Below are 27954 nucleotides of genomic sequence, written 5' to 3' on the forward strand. Positions count from 1 at the left end.
GCTCCAATAAAGGGTTGATCGGTCTTTGACGTTGGTGGAAGGGCTTACTTCCCTCCTTCAGTGGTATGGTATGCAGAATGATGGAGGGATCATAAATCTTCAAATCTTTCTATCCCCATTCTATTATGTCTAGGAACTCTCCCATCAGCTTTAGAATGCCTTCCCTTTCATTAGGAATGCAAACATTCCCTATGTGCATGATCTTTGGTTTTTCTTTTGTCCCTAAATTAAACTTCTCACATTCATCCCCTCCTGTGGGTTGATGCTTGATCTTATTAAATTGATCCATATCAAACATAATTTTCAATTGGATCATACCCTTTTGGTATAACGTTGGTTTTTAGATTCATGATCCCATTTGTAGTGATCTCTGCTTCTTCAACTTCATCATCATCAATTGTTTAAGTTGTGAAGATGCGTTCATCAAAAAATGTAGTATATGTTTGTCATTATCAAACACTTGGAAATTTGTCACATTGTTTGGCACTAATGGGAGTGATGTAAGCTCCACCTTGAATTTCTTCAAACCTTCTAATGAAAGTGGTGTCAGGAAGCTTGCTTCCTGTGCTAAAGCATTCACCACTTCGTTACCAAAACTATAACCAAATTTGATACCAAAGGCATCGAAGTTCTCAATTAGATCCCATACTCAATTTCTATATCTCTTTGACCTTTTGTCATGGCATGCATATTTTTGTCAGATTCGGGATATCACTACATATGAATCTCCCAATACATGGATCTTATTTGCTCCATTCCTTATAGCACACAACAAGCCTAAAATCAGTGCTTCATACTCGGCCATGTTGTTTGTACAAGGAAACTGTAATTTGTGTGCTTCCATGTATGTTTCTCCTATTGGACTAGTCAACACATGCCTAGCTTCCGATCCTACTTTAGTCTTGGAACCATCGAATGCCAAAGTCCATATCTAATGATTGCCTCCTTGAGATTCTCTAGGAAGATCTTTTGGTGGGCTTACCTTGACATTCACTCCTTTGTTCTTTTCTACTAGAGTTTGGTTCCTTTCTGCTCCCATCCTGCTAGTCTCAACCATGTCTTCTTGTGTAGAAACTTTCGTTTTCAACCTTTATTGAGTTTCTTGCTTGGCTTGTGTCTCTAATGCCCCTGGAATCCTTTTCTCTACTTCTTGTAGTGCTATCTTGCACATGGCACAAGACAATTCCGAATGGAAAGACTCATGAATCCTACACCAATTGGGGAGAAGGAGATCATTTACTGAAGTTGGACTTCCCAATTCAAGTTCTTGCCTCACTTTTTTTTATACAAAGTTCCTGAAATTCTCAAACATCCCATCCCCTTCATCTGATGAAGAGCCTTGATCATTTCCTATGAATATCTCTGTTGAACCTTGATGTCCTAATGACTCTTTTCCTTTACTTCCTTGTGAAACATGCGACATTAATACTTCCTGCATCTTGGGTTGATATAGACCCAAGTCATGGTACTATAAGAGAGCTCACCAAAAGTCAACCCCAACTCAATGACACCCCCACTTTCCATGTAATTGTAAGTCACTGCAAATCACAATCTTGGGATCCATTACCCATTACTGAATTTTCAGATTCAATTTCTAAGGTCTGATGTGAAAAATCAGAACTACAGCACGAATCTTCCTCATAAATTACATCATTAGTACCCAAGTCTTGAGTACCATCATCATCCACATGTGAGATCATTATTGGCTTAGGTTGAAGAAAATAGCACTCACTGCTGTCATGAAAATCAGAATCATTATAGCTCACATTTTCCAAGCAAACATCATGTTTGTCACTTCCATCTTGTTTGTCAACACTCAAGGGAACACTAACAATATCCACCCGCACTTGCCATGTCATCAACACCATCATTACGCTCAAGCAAGAGACTGCTGTCATAAGAATCAGAACTTTTATTGTTTAATCAAATAATTGTTTTCTACCCTTTCTTTGCAAACAAAGGATTTAAGATTTTTAAATGTTGTAGAAGCCCTGATAAATTTTTATTATTATCCTAAAAGGCATTATTACAACCCTGTAAGGCATGTATGAGATTTGGAATAAGATCATGTATAGACTTTGTTTTACCCATGATTCATGCTAAACACTTTGTTCTGAATAAGAGGCTTCCCCCACAGGACGAACAAAATTGTTAAACATGATGCCTAAACATGCTCAATGAATGTTTTTAGTGGGAATTATAATTCTGATGATTCTGCATGTGTTATTTGAATGTTTGCAAAATTGGAAAGGTTAGATTGCTACTCGAATGTTGTCGAACTTGTTTGATATGATGATGTTCTCTAAAAGATGGATTGGGGCGATACATTGTTTACAGGGGAAAGGATGCCATAACCCAAATTTTAATTCATTTATTAAATTTATCGAAAGTTACATAGAAATTCTTACATCATTAACTATAAATTTAAAATAATCGAATCTTGCTGATGTCATACCAATTAGAGAACCAAAGAATCTAGTTTTATTTCATTATTAAACAATGTTAGTCGAAGAATTAGTAAATGATCTTTCTAACCTTTCTATGACTAGTCCATTTTTTAATTTTTTTTTACCTCGTGAAAAATCCAAGACATAAGCAAAAGAATTAGACAACTGTCTTTGGAAACCTATTATAAATTGTCATAGTACACAAGGATTTAATACTTATATAAATTCATATCATTAAAATAGATCATATTAGAAAACATGTCTTGCATTTTACAACAATGATTGAATCATTGCTCTATAAAAAAAAATCTTTATTAAATTTCATTCTTTGATTAATAATAAAATATTCATATTCAATCTTAGTGCTACTCACATAATCAATGAACCTCAACTGATTTTATCTTCATCCACCTCTCTACCTATCACACCAACTTGGAGACTCTCCTTAGTTATATCTCCACCCACCAGATGGCCCTTGGGAGACATGAAAGACAACAGATTTGATAAAAAGATCAGCTTCTACTTAACTTTGACTCTTGCCATTAATTTCAGTATTGTCTAGGATTAATGGTGATGATATCAAGGGGAATAGTTTGGCATTACTGTCTCCATTACCATAGATGACGCAACATATATTCAAGCCATCTTGTCAAAGTACGCATCCCTTGCTTGTGTTTGAGTTGGTTTATTTTTTCATACCTATCTATGAGAAAAAAGGAGGCATGGATAATAATAGGGGGAAATTATCAGAGAACATGGGAGGAGAATTCCGGCCAATTCTCTCATCCTCGGATATTATGCCCAAAGTTTTGTATGAGAAACGAAGCGTAATTGTCTAGATGTAGAAGAATATTGCATGAGGGCATTTTCAACTCAGCTGGGTGATGGTGAAACCTTGGCTCAATATTTAGATTAGTAATTTCTGAGGTATGTGTTGTGCTCTTAAATTCTTGTTGCTGGTAAACCATCCAATCTTTACATGCCTAAATCAAAGAATAGGAAAGTTGTTCTTATATTGGATATGTGTCTAGTAGCTCACTCAACCAAGAAAAATTATGTCTCTTTAATTTTACCTTCACGATCACTTCTCCTTGTCGAATGCCCCGTGAAAAGGAATGCAATTATGTTGATGAATAGCTTCATTCAGATAAACTGGATGATATAACTTGATCTCCTACATATGCACATATATATTGCAGATCATTATATAGTCATCCCCATATCTGTTATCTTATTTCCAATTATATCGATGATCTGTTATTGCAGATCTAGTGTTGCTCCTTTCATGTTCACCTTATTGAGTGATTGGGTTCAATATAAGCATATCACAGATTTGATTATGATTACCATATTGCAGATCGGCGACTTTTATGTGAGTTTGTTTGAACAAATCATCAATATCCCGATTGGTAATCATTGCGTTTGCTATACTAATCGTTGCTAATGAATGGTCATATGTTGTGTGGACATGAGGAGACACGTTCACCCAACATATGCCCCTTTTTAATTCATATTAATAATCAAACCTGATCCAGGAAGAGAATATGGAAATCAACAAATGCCTGCCTCTTCTAGAGTTCAAAAATCAGACCTGTATGTTCAGTATTTATAAATATTGAATTCACATCGAATTGACATATATCAAGACCTCTGTATTCTGATCATAACCTGAAACCAAGAAAACAAAGATTAGTAATCATAGAATTCTGGTATATAAAAGATATCTAACACTTCAAGTCTGATATACATTTACAACTTAGTATTAGTAAATTGTTGTACTCGCTATGGGCGCATTAGTACTACGAAGGAAGATACAAATGCAAAAGTCTCTTCTATAACCTTGATTTGCACCTCTTACTTGCATTATGTTCTATGCGTGATATTTCTTGTTCCTCATTTTTCACATTGATGGGAAAATGAAGATATCTTGCAGCTTATAGTAAGGGAGAATGGATCTTAAATTCATCTCAGGTCCTGTTTCAGTACCAATATCACTCCTGGTATTGGAAAGAAGGCTCCACTTCTTACTCCCTAAACAAATTGGAATCTATGTATGCATGGAGGGTGTCAAAGCTGAAAAATGACAGCTTCAGACAAAACCCCATCAAAGAACAATGACCATGTCATGCTAGAATCTATCAAACTATTTGCAGTGAGCCATACTAGATCCCCTACAACATTGGTCATCTATCAAAGGGCAGAATTCCTGCCAATCATCAGCTTTGTGGCAATGAAGCCAACATTACCACTTTCTTCCTTGAAAGAGTGACCTCAACATTACCATGCTGAAAGAGTGGCTTACAAAGAATGATTGGTAATGTTGAGTATTGGCAAATGTTTCTTACACAAGTGCCTGTAGCTTTCAGTTGGGAGTTCACCCTTTTGGTAAGGCATTAACAACAGTGGCAAAATCACCCCCTTGTGATCACTTTCTTCGAATTTAATGCTCTGCATTTATTCAGCCTAGGACAGGTACTCTTAGCATTGGGGGACATCATTTGTGATGTCCCATATTTGAAAAAAGGATTAATAATAATAATTAAATTAGAATATAAAAATAAATGAATAGTAACCAATTATAACATAGTATAATTAATGATAGAACCAAATATAATGACAGGAAATGACTTTTCAACTCCAAAAGCTGCCACCTCTTGGTTTTGAAGATATAAAAGATAAGTTCAAACTCAATCAATGGGAGAATATATAATATAACAGAGGAATATGAGAAAAAAGCAGCAGAATAACATCTAGGAACTCATCACCAGAGTAAATTGGAGGACAATAATCATTCTCAGCAGACAGCAATAATACTCACAGACATACACATGGCAGAGGCATCGTGGAAGAAAGACACAGATTATAAATAAATTATTGGTACGTGATGAATGTCTTTTTTATTATATCATCTTAATTAATTTAATGAACGTTGATAACAAGCGATCATTATAATCGAATATATGTACATGCTCAAGACTTGTTCATAATTAGTCTGTAAGAGAAGTGCAAAGATGTATTCAGGGAGTGGCCTGTGTAAATCCAACCAATCGGTCATTTCCAAGATAGAGTAGGGATCAGCCACCCTGAGCACCTTGCAGACAAGTTCCAATAAAGGCTTAAAGGCTTGGATCCGAAAACCTTGAGGGAAACCATTGAGTTTGGTGTCTAAGCAACCTGTTACATCTCAGCACTCTCATAGACTGGAGTGATAATAAGTATAGCATGAATTTCCCAATTGACATATAGTTTATTACTAAAGTCTAATTCACATACACTTATTATCTTTATAGCATGGATTAAGTTAATTTAAAGAATTCAATTCAAGTATATTTATGCATAAACTAGTTGAACTAACTTAGGGACATTACATCATTACAAAAAGGAAAATCTGAAGAGTTGATATTTTCTCCAAAGTACTTTCAGTCTGAATTCTTTTTTTTTTTCATTTTAAATATTCTGCAACCATTGAATTACATTAAATGACATCTCTTTGAGGCATACTGCCATCTGTGCTTTTCCCGTATCTTCAAGCTGTAAATTGCATGTGTTAGGAAAAATACATATGTATATACCTTTCAACTTGCAAAGATTACAATAAAATGGAATACAACTGGAGTAGCATCTTCACATTATCCCATAAAGAAAGTTTCTCTTCAAAATCTTACGACAAGAAAAACAATATGATAAACACTATGTTTATTTAAGCTTTCATTTTGAACCCAAAAGCTGGCTCTCCCAGCAAGGTAGTCGGAATTCTCTTTAGTCAACATGCCTTTATAGAGGTTCGATCAAATCTGTATTTAGTAGCCATCATAATATATCAAACATGAACTATTATAGGCATCCTCCTTTATGTCATGTTCATGGTTGGAAACCTAGGAGGAGGCATGAACATTATAAGAGAAGAAATATCGCTGCATATGTCATTATGATTTCTTTATATTAAATGAAAAGTTGTAATTCCACCTCATTGAAAAAAATAAGGGGGCTGCATGGAGATTTGTTTCCAAGTTCTCTTTGTATTCTTTTGAGGAAATACACTTTATGGTGGGGAAGAACTTAACACTTAATCCCATATTGTATTCTTCTCAATTTTGTAATCATAATAGTCTTTATAGATATTTAAATAAAATGCATTTCATTAATAAGATTCCAAAATATATATTTGATTTAAATTGTGTATCTGGTGAATCGTTATAAATATAATAATTAATTATAAAATGTTCTAAATATTTTTTGTTTTTTGTATTGAATTACTATTGACAAAAGTCGTATCAAAAATTTATAAAATTAATATCTTTTGTTTGTCTTAGAAATGCTTTTAATCTTGGTAATAATAATATTATAGTAGTTAGCAGCTATTTTTTAAACATTAATATTGGTGCAAATAATAATATGATTATTAATAAATTGATCATTAATAGAGGTAAGGGTCAGTCTATGTTATTTTCATAGTAACACGGGGACGCGTCCCCTTCCTTTTTGCCCAACGTCTCGGAGACTTCAACGCACCGGAGACTTGGGGACTCTGTCTCCCCGTCCCCAGCGGCGCCACCAGATTTTGCCACCTCCACCGAGGATGGGGGACATCCTAATATTCACTATTTGCAGATTCGACTGTTTATGTTTAATGTTCGATGTTCCAATTCAATGCAATGTTCAAGTATTCACTCTTTTACATCTTTATATCCTATATTGCAATACATATTTTCATAACTAGCATTTTTAAGGACCATATGTATAGATATATTCACCCCTCTTGTCCCCTGCCGTCGTCCCCCCGCCGTCCCCAAATTAAGGCCCCTCTACCCCCCCGTCCTAGAAACTTGTCCCCCCGTTTCGCCGTCCCCCTGTCCCCCAGGGCGGTGTAACTATGGTTATTTTGTATTCCCATCAAAAGTCATATTATTAAAATTCATGATTGATGTTTAGCTACGTGGGTGTCATGATTAAAGTTGATGTTTACTTATTGTATTAGTGATGGGTTAGCAAAAGAGACAAAAACAAATTAATAATGATAGAGACATCTTGATGTAACTCCTGACTATAATTTATCTCGTTGAAACCAATTAATGGTGTCTAATGGTGATAAAAAAATATAAACTTATACCAATGAATAAATAGCGAAAATATGACCATATACTAATGAGTAGATAATGGAACTAACTTAAATTGACACTCTTTTATGGCATATATTCTTGTCTTTCTCTTGAAAATTCCTGTATATTTAAATATGCTGAGTAAGCTCATGCAACCTTTGGTTCTTTATGGGAATATATGTTCTTGTAGAAGTTGGGTTAACTTGCATATAAAATATATATGCTCCATGAAATGAATTAAATTTATGTTTGTCTAAGTTGATGTATGCATGGATGTGGTTCTGTGATACTCATGTTTATGTTCAACTCATGTTGTGTTTTCCATGAGTTTGAGATGGAATTAGATTCTATGAAATGATAACCACAAAGAAAGGGTCATTGCTTCTGTTGCCTTATGTATGATATAGTCCTTTTAAGGGTCCATGAAATTGCTAAATAATTTTTAGAATTATCATGCTACAAAAATTCCATTATTCTTGTCAATTGCACCCTACCAAGCTCCCTCGTTGTTGGGCTAGGTATCTTTCATGACATGAAAGATTTTGGGGAAGTGTAACTAATTCATGGTAGAGTGGTAAAGCACTCCAAATATGTTCTCACCCACCCTGGTATTCATGGTAGAGTGGTAAAGCACTCCAAATATGTTCTCACCCACCCTGTCTTACAAAGATGTAGGTTTTTAGGAGTTCATGTTGGGATGGCCATCTTATGTTGAACAACTTTCATTGTGGATCATAATGTATTATATGTCTTCTCCTATGTGAGGTAAATTTTTCCTTATGTACAACCTTGTTATCATATATGTACTTCATCTCATTTTAAAATGAAACTTCATGGCTCTAACCTTGGATTTTTGACGTGTATTAGAATGTAAACCTTCTTTTGTATATTTGATAAATTACTGAATTTTTATTATTATTAAATATGGCGGTCCTTACATTCTCCCAAAATCACAGCGTAGTAGGGTGCCCTAACACCATTCTCCCTTAACTATCGCTGCAATGGGGTGCCCTTCATTATTCTCCCTTAATTGCAGCCTTGGTTTCAGTAAAGAGCCCTGCTGGCTCTTACTCTACTTGCTGAAGAACTATCTTTTTTTGTGTTTTTTGAGAGTTTATGATTTATTTTGTGTTTTTCTAAATATATGTTTTTTCGCTTTTCCAGAAGTTGAAGGAAATGAATACGATGCATAGGAAAATGATTTGCAAAATATTCAATTTATTTCATTGTTTGCAAACATGAATTTATTTACAATGCCAAACTGCAACACGCATTTATTCTGAAATATTATTGAACCTGGTAATGTTGAAGGACACTGAAATGTCTCAGAAATGATGATTAACTTTCTCCAATTCAAATGCCAGCTTGAAGAAGTATGACCGCAGCCTCCAGAACTTGCACATTGTCCTTCTAGGAATGATTGCAGGCTTTAAAACTTGAACGTGGCCCTCCAAAGAATGATCATAGAACTTCTATAATCCAACACTGCCTTTAAATAATGTGATGCAGCACTTTCTAGACTCCAGCTATTCCCAAAACATGAAATGTAGTCTCAGAAAATTCTATTGCCATTCAACATGGCAGTCATATGAGCACCTATTGTGGCTCTCAATAGCAGAAGTTTATCCAGTTCAGATAGCTATCCAAATGTCAATTACGTAGCAGCGATATAGAGACTCTTCCTTGCACAGAAACCTTCTTACAAACACTAGATTGATTTTGCAGATTAATTATCAGATTTAGCACAATTCATCAGCACAAAGATCACCAATTCAGAGTGTGTTTCCACCAAGAGAAGTCACCATTCTTCCAGCAGCAAGATCAAACCCTTGGAAACTACTCAACACAAATATCAAATGCTCAAGGATGAATCCATCCATGTCTAGGAATTGGCTTTTATAACATTTCAATTCAAATAGCTTCTTCTTTGTTATGAGCCCTGCTGACTCACACTAACTATGCCGGAGAAATATGTTTCTTCCTTGTTTTGATGTTTTGCAATTTGTGTTGTTTTTTCAGAAGATATGATTTTTGAATTTTCAAATACAACCAGTCCTGAAATGTAAACTGAAATGGCAAACAAATTTACTTTTACCCAAGCAACTTCCAACTACAACTTGCATCGATTTAACTACAATTTATTGTCACTCTAACAGGTAATTACAACAGATTTACTTTGAACCTGTTATGATGCTTCACAAATATGGAATTACATTCAAATTAGGAGGATCTTGCTAACAGCTGAAGTAGTTTAATTTGCAGCAGTGAAACATGCACGATCAGACTCCACAATTCCCACGTCAAGTACAGATTGCAACTAGGAAAGGAGAAACATTGCCTTGTCTAAATGCTTGAAAAACCCCACATCTGGCTTCCAGATAAATGCCATACCAAAAGAATGCAGACTCAAGCCTGTCACGTGAGTATTTCAGCAGATCAAACACCCTTTATGGCATCAGCAGCAAGGCCCGTTAGGGTGATTTAGGCAACCCAAAAATACCATTGAAAAACACCAATACGAATGCCGCCCAGACTGATTATAGATAGCAGGTATCTTTAATGCCAAAACATAGGTAATGGACACCAATTTATTGAGCTAATGGTCGCCCAATTTGTAGAAATGGTGGGCATATGTATGCTGAGATATTAAACGTCAATAAACAGAGATGAATGGCGCCCCAATTGCAGCATAAACTCCAGATTTGCAGCGCCCAACTCCAAGCAGAAACGCCCAGGATAAAATAAATAGCAGAGATAATCAACTCCAAACGCTGCTCCAAATTACCAAGATAGATGATGCCTAAATGCAGACGTAGATGACACCAATCTAGCAACAGAATTCACCTTCTCAAACACAGTAAACAGAGTAGAGAGCTGAAATAATTCATCGGCCAACTCAGTCCAGAAACCCAATTCAATTTGCCATACAACATCAGTAAATTAATTCTCAGTTCAAGAGGAATCAGTTGTCAAGAAAATTCACAATCCAACCCCACAAGAAAATATATCAAAAGCAGTAAAAAAGAATGAATCTATTTGCTTCATGAAGCCTCTTTTATAATGCAACTTGGCTTCTCCAATACAGCTTTCATTAAAGTTGCTTCATCAATACACCTTTCTTTAAAAGCTTCCATCTAATTATTTTTAAAAAATAACTCTCAAGCACATGGTTTCATGAAGACACTTTTTCACTTAAAAGGCTTCTTCAACACACCATTAAATTATAACACTTAAATGATAGTCATCTATTAAGATAGTTTTAATAAACAACTAATCATAGTTTAAAAACTCAATATCGGCAATATCTCAGGGGGCTCAACATTTTTGAAAAACTCCGAATCGGCAAAAACTCAGAGAAAAAATCGGCAATAAATCGGCACTTATCGAACATTTGAAAATATAAAATTTCTTAAAATATTCTTAAAAATGCATACATACACACCAAATTTGTAGAATATATAATAATTTGAGATAACCACCATATATCATTCAAAGTTTTAAGTTAAATAGTAGTTCATAGCAAGAGGAATTTAGTAAATTAACATATTGCTAGAATCTTATACCAAAAAACAAGTACAACATCTGAGATTCTGAATATAAATAAGTTCGATACATAGAAATCAAACTCTATGAAACTACTATTTCTGAAAACATATTAAGTTCAAGTTTCGGTATCAATGAAAACTGAAAGTAGCGATCATAAATTGTGTCTACGAGTAAAACTCAAAAGAGATCGTTGCTGCTGGGTGGGTGGTGTTGAAGTAGTTGCTGTGGCAACATCCTCAACAGGTGCCCTAATAGGTGCCTCACACTCAACAGAAGCCTCTGATGGATGACCAAGCTCATGTTCCTCCTCACGTATTGCCACATCTGCATCCCACTCATCTGCTTCTCTCTCAAACTCAGCTAGCTACTCATCTGTCAATAATGGTTCACCAACATCTTCATCCTCACCATCAAGAGGAGCAATCCAATCAGCTGAATATGGATCAATGTCATCCAAGTGTAGTGTTTCGTATGAAGCTTTCCCTTTCGCCTTCTTCTCGTGCAAGAGAAGGTTGTACTTCACATAAACCAAGTCATTCAAGTGCTTTTGAGTCAACCTATTACGTTTCTTTGTGTGTATGTTTTGAAAAGTACTCCAATTTCTCTCGCAGCTAGAAGCACTACAAGGCTGCGATAAAATTCAGATGGCAAGCCATTGAAGATTAGGCATTGTGGCACCATAACCTTCCCACCATAGATCTACAAGGATTAAAAAAACCATTTACGATGTGGTAAAACTTCCAATAAACTTCATGAGTGAAATAAATGGTATGATAGAACTAAACACATGTTCTTTTTTACCTCACTGCAAGGCGTATCTCCTACGTTTGCAATCAGGGGAAGAAAACAACGGCCCCTCTTCCCTCTTGTAGCTCTACAACTCATCAAGTATGAGGTCTCAGAGATCCGTATCAGCAACCAATCTTTGAATACATGTGTCCAAGCCAATTTAAACTTCTACATCTGCTTTAAAAGTGTTGGAGAAATAATACTTGGTGTTCAAGAAGTAGCCAGCTGCATAAATGTGTTGGTGGAGTTGCCAGTTCCACCTACGATCAATGATGTTCCATATGGGTCTATATTTGGTCTCATTTGACCTATATAAGTGCTGAATGGCCTCTTTTGCCCTATCTATGGCCTCGTATAAAAATCCCATGGGGTTTTTATACCCATCCACAATTCGTAGAACCTTCACCAACGGTTTTGACACTTGGACATAATAAAACATACAAAAATCAGCTAATGAAAATATTTCAAAATTAAATACTAAATCATCAATGAAGACTTGAAAACTTACTTTCAGGATCTCCTCCATTAGCTTTTCAAAGCTAGCATCAACAAAAATTCTCACAATCTTCTCTGTTTCAGGCTTCCTGGCATAAGGACTCTCTAACCATTTCTTATCAAGAAACATGCACCTAAGGTTTATCAATGTCTCAGATATGCTTTGCAAGTTTAGAAAATTAGTAGCAAAGCATGTGACACCTGCCCGTACTAGATCCTTACCACTAGTGTGCTCTCTCATAAGATTAAAGACCCATGTATGATTGTAGATGTACTTCACAATATTCCTTCCATCGTCAACCACCTTCTCCACCTAGCTCAATTTCCCTTGATCCTCAAGAAGCAAGTCAAGACAATGGGCAGCATAAAGGCTCTAGAACAATGTGGGATGTCTCTCCATCAGAAGTCTATCGGTTGCCACATACGCAATTGCATTATTAGTCACAATCTGGATGACATTAGCCACTTCCACTTCTATTACCACCTCATCCAACATGTTACAAAAATCTTCTGCATTTTTTACTTGATCAGAGGCATCAACTAATTTTAGAAATACCATCTGCCCCCCTGAAGCAACTATAAAGTTGATAAGCATCCTGTTCCTGCCATCTATCCACCCATCACATATAATAGTGCAACCTTTCTATTCCCAAACTTTTCTTTGCTCTTCTACAAGCTGATGAATATTTCTTACCTCATCATTTAACAATGGCCCACTCACCTCATACGGAGTTGAGGGCTTGAACCACTTACCAGAAAAAGAAATGGAAGTTACCGCTTGATCCCAATATGGACTACATAAAGCATTGAAGGGAATATCATTGTGGATCCAAAATCTTGTAATTGTCACATTTGTCTTCTCATGCATCTCTTTGTTCCATACAGTGCCTAGCAAGTCGGGTTGAGCACCAGGAGTTTTACGTGGAACCCAAAAGTCTACTAGAGACCCACTCGTACTTCCCAATCCTCGTATCCAAGGCCTAATAGAAGAACCCTCTCCACCTGTTCCGGATCTTGTATAACTAGAAGTCCCCATTGCGGCTGCCATAGCATCGAATATCCTCTTTTTTTCCTACCTTACTTTGTGCATATTTTTGTAGGCTTGTCAAAGCCTCTCTTGTAACCTCTTCCAAACATAAATCACACGATGTAATATCATTGCCTGGATACTTCGCAAGATGGTATTTCAATCAACTTATGCCTCATATGCTTATGGCAATGGATGCATTCGACGTGTCCATCAATTAACCCCGGAATCCCATGTTTCCATAAGGGATCCTTACCTCTTCCACCAACCATCTTGTCAAGAAATAGGTAGACTTTCAGTACCTAACAAAAAAAAAATGATTTATAAATTAGAAAAGCATCTAATGAGTAACAATCTAATATTTTATACATTTGTTGAAAATTGAAATACTATTATTAATCTATTAAAATCTATTTCGTATAATAAACCTACTAATATGTATTATAAATCTATTAAAATATATTAATTATTAATTATTAATTATAAATCTATAAAAAATATTGTTATTATAAGCTAACAGTTTCTAAAAATGAAAATAAAGTAGTATTATTATGTATTTAAAATACAATAAATTAAAATTTAATATATTTTAAATTCACATTAAATACTTTATATTTATTATATTTAAATGTTAAAATTTAAAGTCTACATTTAATTAAATTGAAACATATTGAAATTAAATCGAAACATATAGAAATTGCAAACTTTTAAAAAATAAATTATAAACTAAACTTACCAGATCTAGAAGTGGAAGTTGTCACTTGCAGATTGGAGAGAGCCGATTGTTGAATGTTCAACTTCAAATCAAAACCTAGATTACAGAGAGCCAAGTGTAGATAGATTGGAGAGAGTTGTGCCGTCATCGTCATCCAACAAGAACGCAGTTGTAGCCGTCCAACAAGAATGCAGTCGAAATCATCACCGTTCAACAAGAACACAAGCCACAAAAGTTGAAACAAAACCCGTCGTCGCAATTGGAATGAGGGAAAAAGTTGAAACGAAAGTATAATATTATAAAATCCCATTTAACCTTATGCACATTTTCATGTTGACCACGTAGTCAATGATATGTTTTGACGGTATTTTACTTTTATCGTGGTTTTAACTCCATGAATTGCGGTGAGATTTTGTAAATTGCCGGCACCGATATATGGTGTGATTAATTTGTTTCCAATGTTAGCTCGCGATATATCACAATTTTTGTGATCAATCGCAGATATTTTAAACTATGCAACTAATAATTTACAGCTCCATTAATTTACCCAATCAATCACTGAAGAAGCCAAACACTTGGTGCCTCAATTGTACTGCTAAAAATAGAAATTGCCTACAATTAACATACTAGAAATAGAAGTCAATCAACAGAGACCCTCAAATCATGTTGCCAGCTCATGAGGGTCGCAATGATGAGTTGACTGAACCCAGTTACATGAGCCTACTAAAATGGGGACATTACATTCTTCGCACCTAACGGCTAGAGGGTTCCTGTTTACACTTTTCACCTAGAAGGCTTCATGTTTGCACTTTTCATTTAAAACATATTTTTCTCTTTGGTTGCATAATGAGGCTCTTTTAATAATATAATTACACCAAGTATTACTTGACTTAACTCATAAAGTTATTTAATTAAGTAAATCTTAATAACTTAAAAAATAACTTCAATTGTGCTCTTAGCCAAGAAACTGTCACGCCTCCATCAGAATCATAGTTCCAAGAATCACGGCGATTCATGCGATTCACGCGATTCGGCGATTCGATTCAAGCCAAACGATTTTTTGTGAATCGGTGAATCGAATCAGCGATAAAGGGTTTATGAAATAAGTTACTCACTAAATTTCAAGGGTTTTTTAAATTTTCCGATTCATGGCCGATTCGATTCCGATTCATGGCCGATTCACGATTTGATTCGGCCTTGCCGATTCCGATCCGATTCTGATTCTTGTTACTTTGATCAGAATACTGAAATAGCCAATCCCAAGACATCACCATAGTGCACTACTAAACGTAGAAACTAACCCTCCTGCCTTACTATAAATAGTAAGTCAATCATCAAAGACCCTCAAATCCAGCTATTAGCAAATGAGGGTCGCAATGATGAGCTAACATAACCAAGATCTTGAAGCCTACTAGAAAGGGGACATCACAATTTCTTCTACAATAGGGTTCCCTAGCATTTTCCTTAATCACAGAGTAGCAGGGTGCCCTTGTAGCAGTTCTCCTTTAACATGCTACTGCAATAGGGTTTCCTAGCAATTCTCCCTCAATTGCATCCTTGGGAAGGTGTTAGTGATAGGGTGCCCTTAGTGGTTCTCCCTGAATTACAATGCAGAAAAATTCCCTTTAAAGGTTCTTCCTTACCTCTACTGCAAAAGAATACCCTTCACAATTCTCCCTTCATTGCAGCCCTTTTCCCCCTTATTTATTTAATATCTTCAAATGTCTATTAATAATAAAATCAAATTATAGAGTAAATAAATATATTAATCAATATTTCACATTACCAAATTTTGATTGTTGTCACGGCTATTATTGAACCTCTTTGAACTCGATTGCCTTTTCACTCCATGAAAAGTAGCTTTGTCCACTATTGTCATGGATTCAGTCTCAAAGAAAGCCTTCATAACTCGCTTCTTGCAAATAAAGAGCGAGACATTGCTGGTTGATACATCTGAAAAAAGAGGATAGGCTCCTGTACGCTCTAAACAAGCAATAGAATCTCCACCTAATCTCGTAATAAACAGAAGAGCAATAGACAAAATGAGTCTCAGACTCTACACTCCCCAAGAGAGAACAGGCGACAGATCCTATCATCTCTAGCAATCTGATGGTCCGTCTGAATGCTAAGCTGGTGTGAGCCCACAATGAAGGAACCCAAAGAGATGTGAAGAGTATGGGACCAATGCAGAGTAAGGTACCAAGGGTGAACAATGATCCCATCCTAAATATCTTTGTAGTGCTCAACATAGAAGGACATCCTCAACCAGAGACCCCCAGAGGGGTCGGTCCAAGTGATAATGTACTATTTGTACATATTAGCATTGATGAACCCATTCAGCTCCTGGCGAGAGGGAAGAAGGTGACCCAAGGAATCTAAGAAGAATTGAAAGGGGGGAAGGCAGTCAATGGAGATCCCAATTGAACCAAGAACGGCAGAAGCCTGAGCAAACCAACAATAGGACCTACCAACACAATCAGATCTAACGACTGCCTCAGAGGAGCAGTAAGCTAAGTAAGAGTATTTGTCGTGGCCCTCTAAGGAGTCGACGAAGCCTTGTAACCGATGAATAAACTAGACCATGTCAAAGATGGTCCCCAACTTGAAGGGATGAGCATCAAACTCGGCCAAAATGATATTGTGGGGAGTGGATCTATGACATCTAAGGGTGCATCAAAGCATGAGGATCTGGACTCTCTCCACCGAGGCCCAATCAGTTTCCAAGAGAGAAGGCCCCCAAACTATAGTCATAGAGGACAGTTGACTTAACCAAGGAGTCCAAGAGGGACATCTTGGTCATGGTCTCTGGAACACTATCGCTCAAGCATAGCAAGTGAACCCAGACCCTTGTTAACCTGGGGCTGCATGACAAGTCTCAAGCTAAAACAAAGCCCAAAAAACTTGACCCCCAAGTAAGTATAGGAAGAGGTAATCTCAATCTCTTGCCCTTGAAAATAAAAGTGGAGGTGAGAGGTCTTGAAACAGTTGAATACTATCACCCGAATCTTGCCCAAATTCACAACTAATTGTCTCGCATCACAAAAGGAGGCCAAACCATCAAGAGTCCGTTGGAGCCCTTGACGAGACGAAGCCAGAAGAACCACATTGTCAACAAAGGGCAAAATGGATATCAGGATCTGGTGTAAGTAACATTCGTCCCTAGGAGGTAAGATACCTTGAAGGAAGGACTCATCTCATTAATGTAGATATCGAAGAGAGTGGGAGAGAGGGAGCATCCCTACTTCACCCCAATGGTTTTCTAAATAGGATCCAAGAAGCCCTATTAAGTCCTAAATCTACCAACCACACACTTATAGAGCCTCATAATAGCTGTCAAAAGGGCCTTTGAAAGCCTGATGTCTCTCAGTCTCTAGAAAAGAGTCGTCTGAGGAATAGAGTCAAATGCTTTGAGAAAGTCTACAAAATGCAGTAGACCTTCATCGAGCAATATCGAGCCTCCTCGATGATAGCCTGCAAATTGAAAATATGGTCCGTGGTCTGGAAATCCATATGGGAACCTGCCTGCCCCCTGACCCAACAATGTTGAAGATCAATCTCCATAGAAACATAAGTGTTCAATATTGTGGCATAGAGTTTGGAAAAAGTATCCCCAATCATGATATTCCTATAGTTGTTGGGGTTCGAGACCAACCTGGCCTTATGAATTGAATGGATGATGTTTGTGACCAAGAGTTTGGAAAGCTAGTACAAACAACCTTGTTAAAGAGCACTGTGAGAAAGTAGCCTAAAACAATGAAACCAAGCTTGAAGAGCATAGCTTGAAACCCTTCATCATCCACACACCTACTACTGCTCATATATCTGATGGCCCCACTGATGTTGGAAAAGGTGAAGAGATGATAACTGGGAGGAGTGGTGAGGTGGAAAAGGTACTGGCTAGGGACCTCATAAAGAGTGAAGGTGTTGGAGACCAGAGCGCTATGATTTAGAGTGAAGGGGAGAGGTAGATGATGAGGGAAAAGGGTACGCTAGAAGCATTGCGGAGACTGAAGAAGAGAGGCACAAAGAGACCTAAATTGCATAGCGATAAAAGTCCGCTTCTTATGACGAAGAAGGCGGCTGTAGTCAAGCTTCAACTAAGTGAGCATGGAACAGGAACAAGAGAAGACCTAACAAATTGAGTAGTGAAAGGACTTGCATTACAAATTGAACCGCTGAATCAAGGGACAGGTACTGTTGCATTGGGGGTGACGAGAAAGGGGGGAGGTGTGGCAAGGGATGGAGAGGAGGGTGGAGTCCCACATAGCAAAAGAAAGTGAGCTGAACATATAAGGCACATCCATGTATTTGAAAAAGGAGTCATGGGGGAGGAGCCATCTAAGTTGGTGGAGGAAGAGGTCACAATCTCTCTTAGCAAAGAAAAAGGAGGTGCAGGTGGCATAGGTGGAGGGGGTGGAAGAAGGAGAAGTCACCCTAGGGGAAAGGGGGTCAAGCAAGGAGGTGGAAGGTATGGAGGGGTGAGGGGCAGGAGGCATCACGAAAACCTGAAGAGCGAGGCTGAGGAGGGCATGGTCGGCAAAGGGGAGGTGAGAGATAGTGAAGTGGCTAATGGAGGGGATAAAAGAGGCACAAGTGAGAACATAGTCGACGACACTCATATTGCCATAGTCGGGCCAATAGGTGAAATGCTCAGACTCAAGAAAACAAGGAAGCTCTTTGAGAATCACCAAGTCAAAGGACTCGCATAAGTAAAGAAGACGACGGCCATATCTAGTATACTAACCCTGATAGTCCGTGAAGAGCTGCAACGAGCCCACAATGCCAAGATTCATCTCCACAAAGTAGACTGAGTCAAACCCACGATCATGGAGGGGAATCTGATGGTCTCTGTTTCGAGCACTAAAATCACCCAAGACGAGGACATCACCCATGGCAAAAAACCTAGCAATAAGCTCATGAAGATCCACAAAGGAGTCTCCACCCTCAAGGTTGTGAACAACATAGTAAGAGGAGGGAGGCGGAAAGTAACAAACTACGATGAAGATGTTTCTACATTGTGGCATCCAAACGACATGGATCCACATGAACTGAGCAGACAAGTCGGAATCAGCAATGAAAGTCATGTTGAAATGACAATCTCTAACCAAACAAGTGACCCCACCCGATTCCCTGACCCCACTAGACCATCTGACTTCATCTCTAAAAGCAGACAACCACCAATAATCGAAGACATAAGGAAGAGGACAGGCGGAGTTCTCATGAGTCTCAATGATGAAGAGAATGTTGGTGAGACGAAGTGCGTCCTTTAAAAGAGCAAGCAATGACCATAAGGAATCATTGCCATTCTAGTAGTGGACAAGCAAGTAATCACTGTAACGCTCTGTATTGCTCCCCTATCGCCAAAAACATCATTTGGCCTTAGCAGTCAATCTAGCTTCCCAACCAAGAGGAGCGGAATCTCAAATAACAACCCCGAGGTTCCTAATAATAGCCTACTTCCCATCTTGTCTGGCATCTAACACAAGACTCCGTGCCTGTATCAACTCTGCAACTTGTGATTTAATGAGGTCCTTGTCCATGTAGATCTTTGAGGGAAGGGGGTAGAGCTTCCTCCTAGCTCTGAGCACATGAAGTCTATGTGAGAGGTTATGGGAGTGAAGGAATAGGGTGGAATTGTAGCCAATCCAAGCCCTTTCTAGAGAGATACCAGAGAGCTCAAGCTGGTCTCTAAGGAATGCATACGCCATGTCAAGCGGATCTAAAGTGCCAGATGGTGGGAGACTGCGAATTTTCAAGTTCCCGCGCTCTTTGTGTCCTTTCCTCCACAAGCTTAGATTAAAGTATGGTCTCCACTCCGACCAAAGTAGGAGGAGAAGCAGAAGGGCCATTCCTATTGAAAACTGTAGCCCAAGATTTCAATTGAGATTCAGTTTCAGACCTAAACTTTGTTTGTTGTCTAATATCTCTTGCCTTTCTTTAAGTTGTTTGATTTCTGAAACATGCTCCACTACGAGTCAAGTTGTTGTTTACACCCAACAAAATCTGTAATAACAGAAGAAATGGAGGTAGTTGTCTGTGTAATTCTCATCTTAAGTTATGTGTTCTCCTCCTGTTTTACATCAATCTTCGCCTTGAGGATTAAGTTATTAGTTTCAAGTTTGTCTAATCTGTCAAGCAACTCCTGCAGCAATACAACATCAAACAGAGGCTTCCTTTTGTAAGTTTGTAGAACCGAGGGTGGTTCATCCAAAACAGAAGCCTCATAAGTATCAACGACAACAGAAATAATAGGAATGTCAGCATCTGACCTGAGAGCAATGTCAAGCCTGACATTGTTGTCACAGGTTGCACCATTTCTGGCATTTGTACAGGGGCCAGTCTGATGCAAAACAACCCGGAGAGCACAAGGAAGGCAGGTGCAGGGAAGCCGAGCAACAAGCCGACAGGGGAGACCTCTGCCACAGCAGTGGTGATATCAAAAATGTCGAAAACATCAAAAATATCTCAGAAAGTGCCACAGAGACCAGTCGTAAACAAAACCAAACAGAGTTGTGACAGAGAGCAGTGTAAGAAACAACCACAGACAATAAATGCCACCAAAGCAGCAAGACGACCAAGGCAACAAGATCACTAGGAAAGACAAGTCCACATGGCAGGTGCAAGAGACGACAAGCCAACAAGCAAGAGTGCAAGAGCAAACACGAGCCTGAGTAGAACACAGAAAACCCGCAAAAGCCAAGCACGAGCCTCAACCAAGCACAAACAGTCTGTCTGCTTTAACTCTGCAACCTGTGATTTAGTGAGGTCCTCGTCCATGTAGATCTTCAAGGGAAGGGGGTAGAGCTTCCTCCTAGCTCTATGCACACAAAGTCTATCTGAGAGGCTATGGAAGTGAAGGAATAGGGTGGAGATGTAGCCAATCCAAGCCCTGTCTAGAGAGATATCAGGGAGCTCAAGATGGTCTCTAAGGAATGCATATGCCATGTCAAGTGGATCTAAAGTGACATCTGCCGGGAGACTGCAGATTTTCAAGTTAAGTTCCTGTGCTCTCCAAGTCCTTTCCTCCACAAGCTTAGACTGAACTATGGCCCCCACTCTCACCAAAGGAGGAGGAGAAGCAAATGGGCCATTCCCATTGCAAACTGTAGCTGAAAATTAATAAAAGTTATTTTAGTTTTTAAAAAATGGATTTAAAAAGGGACAATTGAAAAGAAACATCAAGAGACATGCAAGGGAAAACAAGGAGTCATAGGGATGTGTTATAAAAGAACTTTCAAAGGCCCATTTTCTTCATGCTCGGGTTTATGTTTGGTTTTTTCTCTTGGAGAATTTTCAGAAGCTTTGACTTTAAGCAAGTTTGAGGACGGATGTATTATAAAAGAACTTTCAGAGGCCCATTTTCTTCATGCTCGGGTTTATGTTTGGTTTCTTCTCTTGGAGAATTTTGGGAAGCTTTGGCTTTAAGCAAGTTTTAGGATGGAAATCCTCAATCTTAGAGGTTGTGGACAAAAACCATTGTCTATTGGAGATATCATTCAAGTGTCTTACTTTGTACTTCAAATTCAGATTACTAGTTATCAAATCTGACTGTAAGTTTTGTGGTTACGAATCACAATTGAATTTCTTGTTGTTCTAATGAAGATTTCAAGGCAATATTCATATCTAATTTCAGACTCTCTATAGTTTGCTATAACCTGTACATTGTGCTGGACAAATTGAAATAATTGCATGCAAAGTATTTGTTATCTGTGGTAAAACCTGGAAGAAAACATCCTTAGGGGATACTACACTAAACATGCAATATTTCCTGTACACTGTGCTGGATAAATTGGAATTATTGCATGCAAAGTATTTATTAAATTTCTGTGGTAAAACCAGAAAGACAATGTCCTAGGGGGATATTATACTAAACATGCAGACCATTCACAAGCATTACATTTAAAAACTGAAGGACTTACTTTGACCAAGCAATCTGATAATTATGTGAGCAGAAATCAATTATTTATAGAAGCTAGCAGTGCTCTGACTGTTTTCAGTTATCATTCCGTCCCATTTTTTATGTACAATTCAACAAAAATCATGTGGGATTTAAATTCTTCAGTCTTGTTGAAATTTGCATCACACAGAATATTTGGAAGAATCTGTATACATTTTTCTCAAAATCAACTTATATTTCTCTCAGATAGTCATCTAATTCTTATTTCCTTTACACTCTAACCTCTCTTTACAAATCATCACTCTCAATGGCATGCTCTCGAATGAAATAGCATGAATAAGCTCAAGCAACTGAAGCTGCAAAAGGTCCATTGTATTTTATCTCTACATGATTAAGAGCTTGACCCTGATTCATTCAATCTTAAAGATAATATGAGGCAGCCCTTTCATTGTACATTTATTACCATTTTACTCCACTATCTTGTGTTCTAGGACAAAATATAACTTAATCCCTGCAAACCTTGTGCTAGCCCTTTATATCTTGTAGACCCTATGGTAGCCCTTTTAAATGTAAAATTGGGATTGTCAACATGATCAATTGCCGGCCATGAACACTGGTATATATTTTCAACTGGAAAGAAAAATTCTCACATTTGAAATTTGTAGAAATATATAAGCTGATTGTAATCTATCTAGAAATTTCAATCGTGTATATTATTCAATTGCCACTTTTCTTTTAGAGGATAACTTTACGTGATTAGTGAGTGGTCATTGCTAGGGTACACCAGTTTAGATTTCTCAACTCTTTTCCATATGGAAGAAACAAGATGGCAAAAGGATAATGACCTATTTATATAGTCACTTAATCTTAGAATTCATGTACTTGGCTACCTTTCTAAAGGTTTGTAAAGAAACTTTAGCACAGCACTGCACCATACCCTTAATGGAAAAAAACCCTGAAAGAATAACACCCAATCATAAAGCAACCTCACATAAATATTGCAGTAAAGAAGTGTAAAACCCTTATTACAGAAGGAATTAGCTCAAGATTGCAAAGGGTCGATGCAGTTTTGTGATAGCAGTACTCAACACATAAAGAATACTATACATAGATCACTAGGGACACATGCAAGGATTTAGGAAAACCATTCTTGACATGGCTAAGATATAGAGATATTGCAAAAAAGTCAAAAGTAAAAATACAAATATTTTTAGAAAAATGCATACTGAATGCACATTGACATGATAGATCTTCAAGGGATGGTAGTGTTGCCTTGTAGTCATATGATTCGACCAGGATGGAAAAAAATTGTATCTTCTACTTGCTATCCAAAGAAAAGAAAAGAATGTCCCAAAATCCTTTGCATACCTGTTAGCCACATCCTCATTCTTAAATGTTAGGAAAGCCAAGCCTTTGCAAATAGGATCTCTTGTCTTCTTGTTTCCAGACTCAACAGGATTTATATGCAGAAGGCCTGGGTACCCTTTGAAATATGCTTGTAGATCCCTAGTAACATTCTTCTTCCTAGGCAGATTTCCAATTCGCACATTCACTCCAGCTGGTATTGACTCCAATGCTATATGATTTCAAATCAAGCAGACTAGCTAGTTTAGAATGAGTTAGCAACATGATGAAATAGGTAAAACACAATAGGATAGTAAAAAATTAAAAATCCTCAATAATATATGCACCCTGATGGGGGAGGAACTCGACACGTGCAATTACTACAAAATTCAAATAAAGGAGAAAAAGGAAGAATAAAAATATATGCTACTAGATAGGAAAGAAGAAAAAGAATGGAGCCACCAAGAAGCCTTAGATGATATCTCACCGGACAACCTAATATTTCTCCAAGCTAGGTACAGAAATAAAACAATATATTTCCTAAAAAATAGAACAATCAGAATTTACGCAATTAGCCAAAAAACATCAGCACTCTGGATAGATTCCCAATCGTTACATATTTTTATACAACATGTTTGAGGATGTTCTCTTATGAGCTCCACTATTGGACTAATGATTCAAAGTACATAGAAACTTTCCATCAATCATCATAGAATTCCTTGAAGCAATACAGCAATCAGGAGATAATGTAAGCTACATATGTTCTTTAATTGTGTTCACTAACATTCTCAAGTATTTTAATACTCATTCCGCAAGGAGTAGGTAAGACATGGGACTCTTGTTTTACTCCAGTAGTAATTTTGACACAGTTGAAGGGTTTTTATGCATTCTGAAATTGACAAACAACTATCTCATAGGAACTTGTAGTAGCATTAACAAAGAGCTCTATGCTTCCGATATCAAATAGCTCAGTCAGTAAAATCTCATTAATAGTCTCAAACAAAAAAGTAGAAACTTTTAAATTTCCAAGATGTAATCTTGCTCAAGAGGGTGATCACAAGCTAGATCACCCAATATATTTTGTGAGCAGATATTTGATTTTCCAGTTGAGAGACAGGTTGAAGAAGTCATGACAGAGAGCAGATACACTCATGAAGGAAACATCATACAGCAAGTTTTGAATGATTTGGCCAGAGGAAAGTAGTAGATGACTTGTTAACACAAATGATGCCAAACATGAACACACATAGAACTGAGCAAAACAATAATTGTAATCACGAAGAAGACAGTGACATTAAATTGTTGAACTTGAAATAACCCAACACCACAGAAGCTAGTGATGCATCTTCAAGACTTAGTGTCCCAATTCTTGAATGAACAACGGGTTGGTAATGAGGGATAACATTAAAAAAATGAAGGATTTGTGGATTATTTGCATATATAGCAGTGTTTGGAAGATGACTTTGAAGCTGGCATGTCATTAGTTGGATTTTGCCAACTGAATATAAGAAATAGACCAAGATAAAAAAGGAGACAAAACCAGGAGCTACAATGTAAAGAGAGAGAAATTTCCATCCCTACATTTAATGTTGCAAGTAAAAATACTACTTGAGAATAGGTGCAAAAATTAGATGCATACTTGAGAATAGGTGCAAAAATTAGATACATACTTTCAGCTCAATCCTATGACTGAAATGAAGCAACTAAATATGTTACTCTTCATTTGGATCATGAGACTCATGAGTGGTGATATCCAGTCAACCCATGCATCCAAATGGATCAAATCCATGCAACCCAAGCAAACTAAAATTGTTTTTTATGCATCTAGGAAGTGTTGTGACCTTTTCACTCCATTGCCCCATTGCAAATGGGGACCCCCTCTTTTTTCTTGTAGTTAGGTTTTGCTAGTTGAGATGACCATTCAGAAATCAAAAGAGTTGAAGAGTGGTCGAGTAATCAAGTTTTAGGGTTGTGAATACATTGGAAAGCTCAAATTAAGCTTTTTCTGGGTCAAGTTGTAGTGGGTTGAGGTAAAAATCCTAAGTGCATTGATAGTTTGGCTAATCAAATAGTCCAGAATGCATTATTAAGACATTTTATGCATAAGGGCTGTAAAAACCTTATAAGAATTGATTTTCCATACATAAAATATGAAAAGTCCTAATGAAAATCATTTTTTCCTTATTAAAATGCATAAAATCCGGAGGCAAATAGAACTTCGCTACTTAAAATGCATACAATCCAGATGGAAATAGAATTTTCCCACTTGATGAGTTATTTGCGATAAAAAATAAACTAAGTGTTGGACCAGCTTATCCGAATGAGGGTTGAATTCTCCCACTTGGATATCAAGATCATGGAATGAAGAGTCCAAACGCAGATTGATTTTCCATTGGGGCTCTATACTTGGAAAAAATTTGTAGTGCTTACCTTGTCCACATGGGTATGGATTTTTCCCTATTGTCCAGATGGAGATGACTGTTCCCTCTCGAACACTTACAATATTTTTTAGCTTAAAGTTATAGATGAACATAGAATTTCACTCGTCCATGGACATTGATTTCCCCACGAAGGCTATTAAGGATAGATGAAAAATGCTCAGTATGGAAATTATATCCAGATGGAAGTCAATTTTCCCCATATGGATAATGAAGTTGGATTAAGATTGAGTCTAGATGGGGATCAAATTTCCCCTTTGTGGGTAAACCAAGAAAATTAATTCAAGTGTAGAATGATTCTAATACTTATAGGAGTTGACTTTCCCTTATGTATAAGGAATTTAATTGCAATAGAATCCGGATTAATATCAAATTTCACATTTTGGTGATGGTAATCTGTAACGTCCCCTGTCCTTCTAGCTAAACTTTCCAATATCCTCGCTTACAAACCTGCAAGGATGTTAGTATTCAATAGATATGAATAAAGTAAGACACCTAATTACTAAAACTTGTATGCAAAATGTAAGATTCTAATTCCCAGTTAATTCCCTTCTTAAGGAGAGGCTGTGATCAGATGCTCAGTTCCTGGGGGAGGGCTTCCTAGGGCTCTAGTTATCTAGAACAGCTCTCCACTAAGCACCATCTCCTCATTCTACTTCCTCACTTTAAGACCTTATGAATAATCAACATCGATGTATCCATCCTTCCTAGAAGAGATTTTTCTCATCCTAGGCCTTATGGATAACCATAATGGGTATATACATCCTGCATATACATATGGCTGAAAGTGAGCAAGTTTTCAGACTAAGTCTGAAAAATTTTGTCAAAAAGTTCAATTTTTATTGGAAAATTTCCAGCCTGTTTATGATCATCAAATCTGATAAACATTATTTGCAGACCTTTTGAGAGGTTAAGTCCGAGTCCTAAGACCACTTGAGGTCAAATAAGGCATTAATCCTCAGACCCAAATCTGAAAACTACCTAAACAGGGGTGATTTTTGAAAAAATCACAATAAATTTTCAACTTGCCAAATCATCCCAAAGACTACTGCCTAATGTTCAGGCGATACCCTTGTGCAAAAAACATCAAATTTAAAGGGAAAAATCATTTGGAAAAGGCTAAGTTTCAGACTTGTCCTCAGAAATCGGATTTTTTCATAATGGTGGGAGATGATATATCTCTATGTTTGGTTTGTAATCTGATTTCGTATTCATATTAAAACATTGGATCATTAATTAAAATGCAGTTGACATGATATTAGGACTGATTTAATGATGTTTAGAGACTTGCCATATTCAGCCCTCAAAAAATCGGAATTAGAACTTTCATGACAAGGTCTGATTTTGTCATTTTGAAGGATAAGTTTTGGTCATTTAGGGGGGTGCTTGTAAAGTCTTGAATTCTGCCCATAGATGGTTGCATACTCATTCTGCAAACTAAGTCCTCAGACTTCATTTTCAGACTTTGTCTTCAGAATTAGTGACTTCAAAAGTCCGATTTTCTTTACAAAATCAATGCATTTAAGGATAAAGTAGCTCATTTTGAACTTTGTTCAAATCCATATTTCATTCACATCCTACAAGTGTAAATTCTTTAAGTCTTTGAGTTGGGTTTGAGGATTAGATCAAAAGTTTAAAGGGTTGGAAATTTGTTCCATTATTTAAGTCCCTCGAACTATACTGATTTCGAGCTTTGAGCAAGAATGTGCCGGAGGGCAAAGTGATAGCATCTAGGAAAATGCTGATAAGGAAGTTGTCCCTAGTAGTCTCCAAGTGAAGAAAGATTGTGGATATGAACATGGAACACCTAGACGTGAGGAGAGTAAAGAAAAGGATCTTCAGAAAAAAAGACCATTAACCTCCAAACATGGCAATCAATGTAAGGAGGAGTGGCCTCTACCATGCAGCTTGATTTTCATCCTCCATTCGGTGCAATGAGCTTCTACTGGAATGTGCCAAGGAATTATGATTCAGGAAGTAGGACAATCAAAGTTCAAGGAAGAGTGCTGATATTCCTAAATGAGGAGATAGTAAGAGAGACCTATGGGATTCTGTATTACCCAAAGTTGTAGATAAGGACTAAGGAAGAAGCTCAAGCATAGTATGAGAAAAATCTTAAGCAGGCATGGATATTACCAACAAGAATTGGATTAGCAA

At 37.2% G+C, this 27954-nt stretch overlaps 1 protein-coding gene across 1 annotated transcript in view; it reads right to left on the bottom strand.

Moving 5' to 3' along the window:
* LOC149535231 (RNA-binding (RRM/RBD/RNP motifs) family protein) overlaps positions 1–27954 on the bottom strand; it is a 148739-nt gene that overhangs the window by 57904 nt on the left and 62881 nt on the right. The window contains exon 3 of the mRNA XM_089804378.1: positions 23384–23591. Coding sequence (XP_089660504.1) covers positions 23384–23591 — 208 coding nt within the window. The remainder of the gene's footprint in view (positions 1–23383; positions 23592–27954) is intronic.

Source organism: Cupressus sempervirens, chromosome 10, assembly GCF_028749045.1.
Source record: "Cupressus sempervirens isolate cs-2001-9-10 chromosome 10, ASM2874904v1, whole genome shotgun sequence".
Classification (NCBI taxonomy): domain Eukaryota; kingdom Viridiplantae; phylum Streptophyta; class Pinopsida; order Cupressales; family Cupressaceae; genus Cupressus; species Cupressus sempervirens.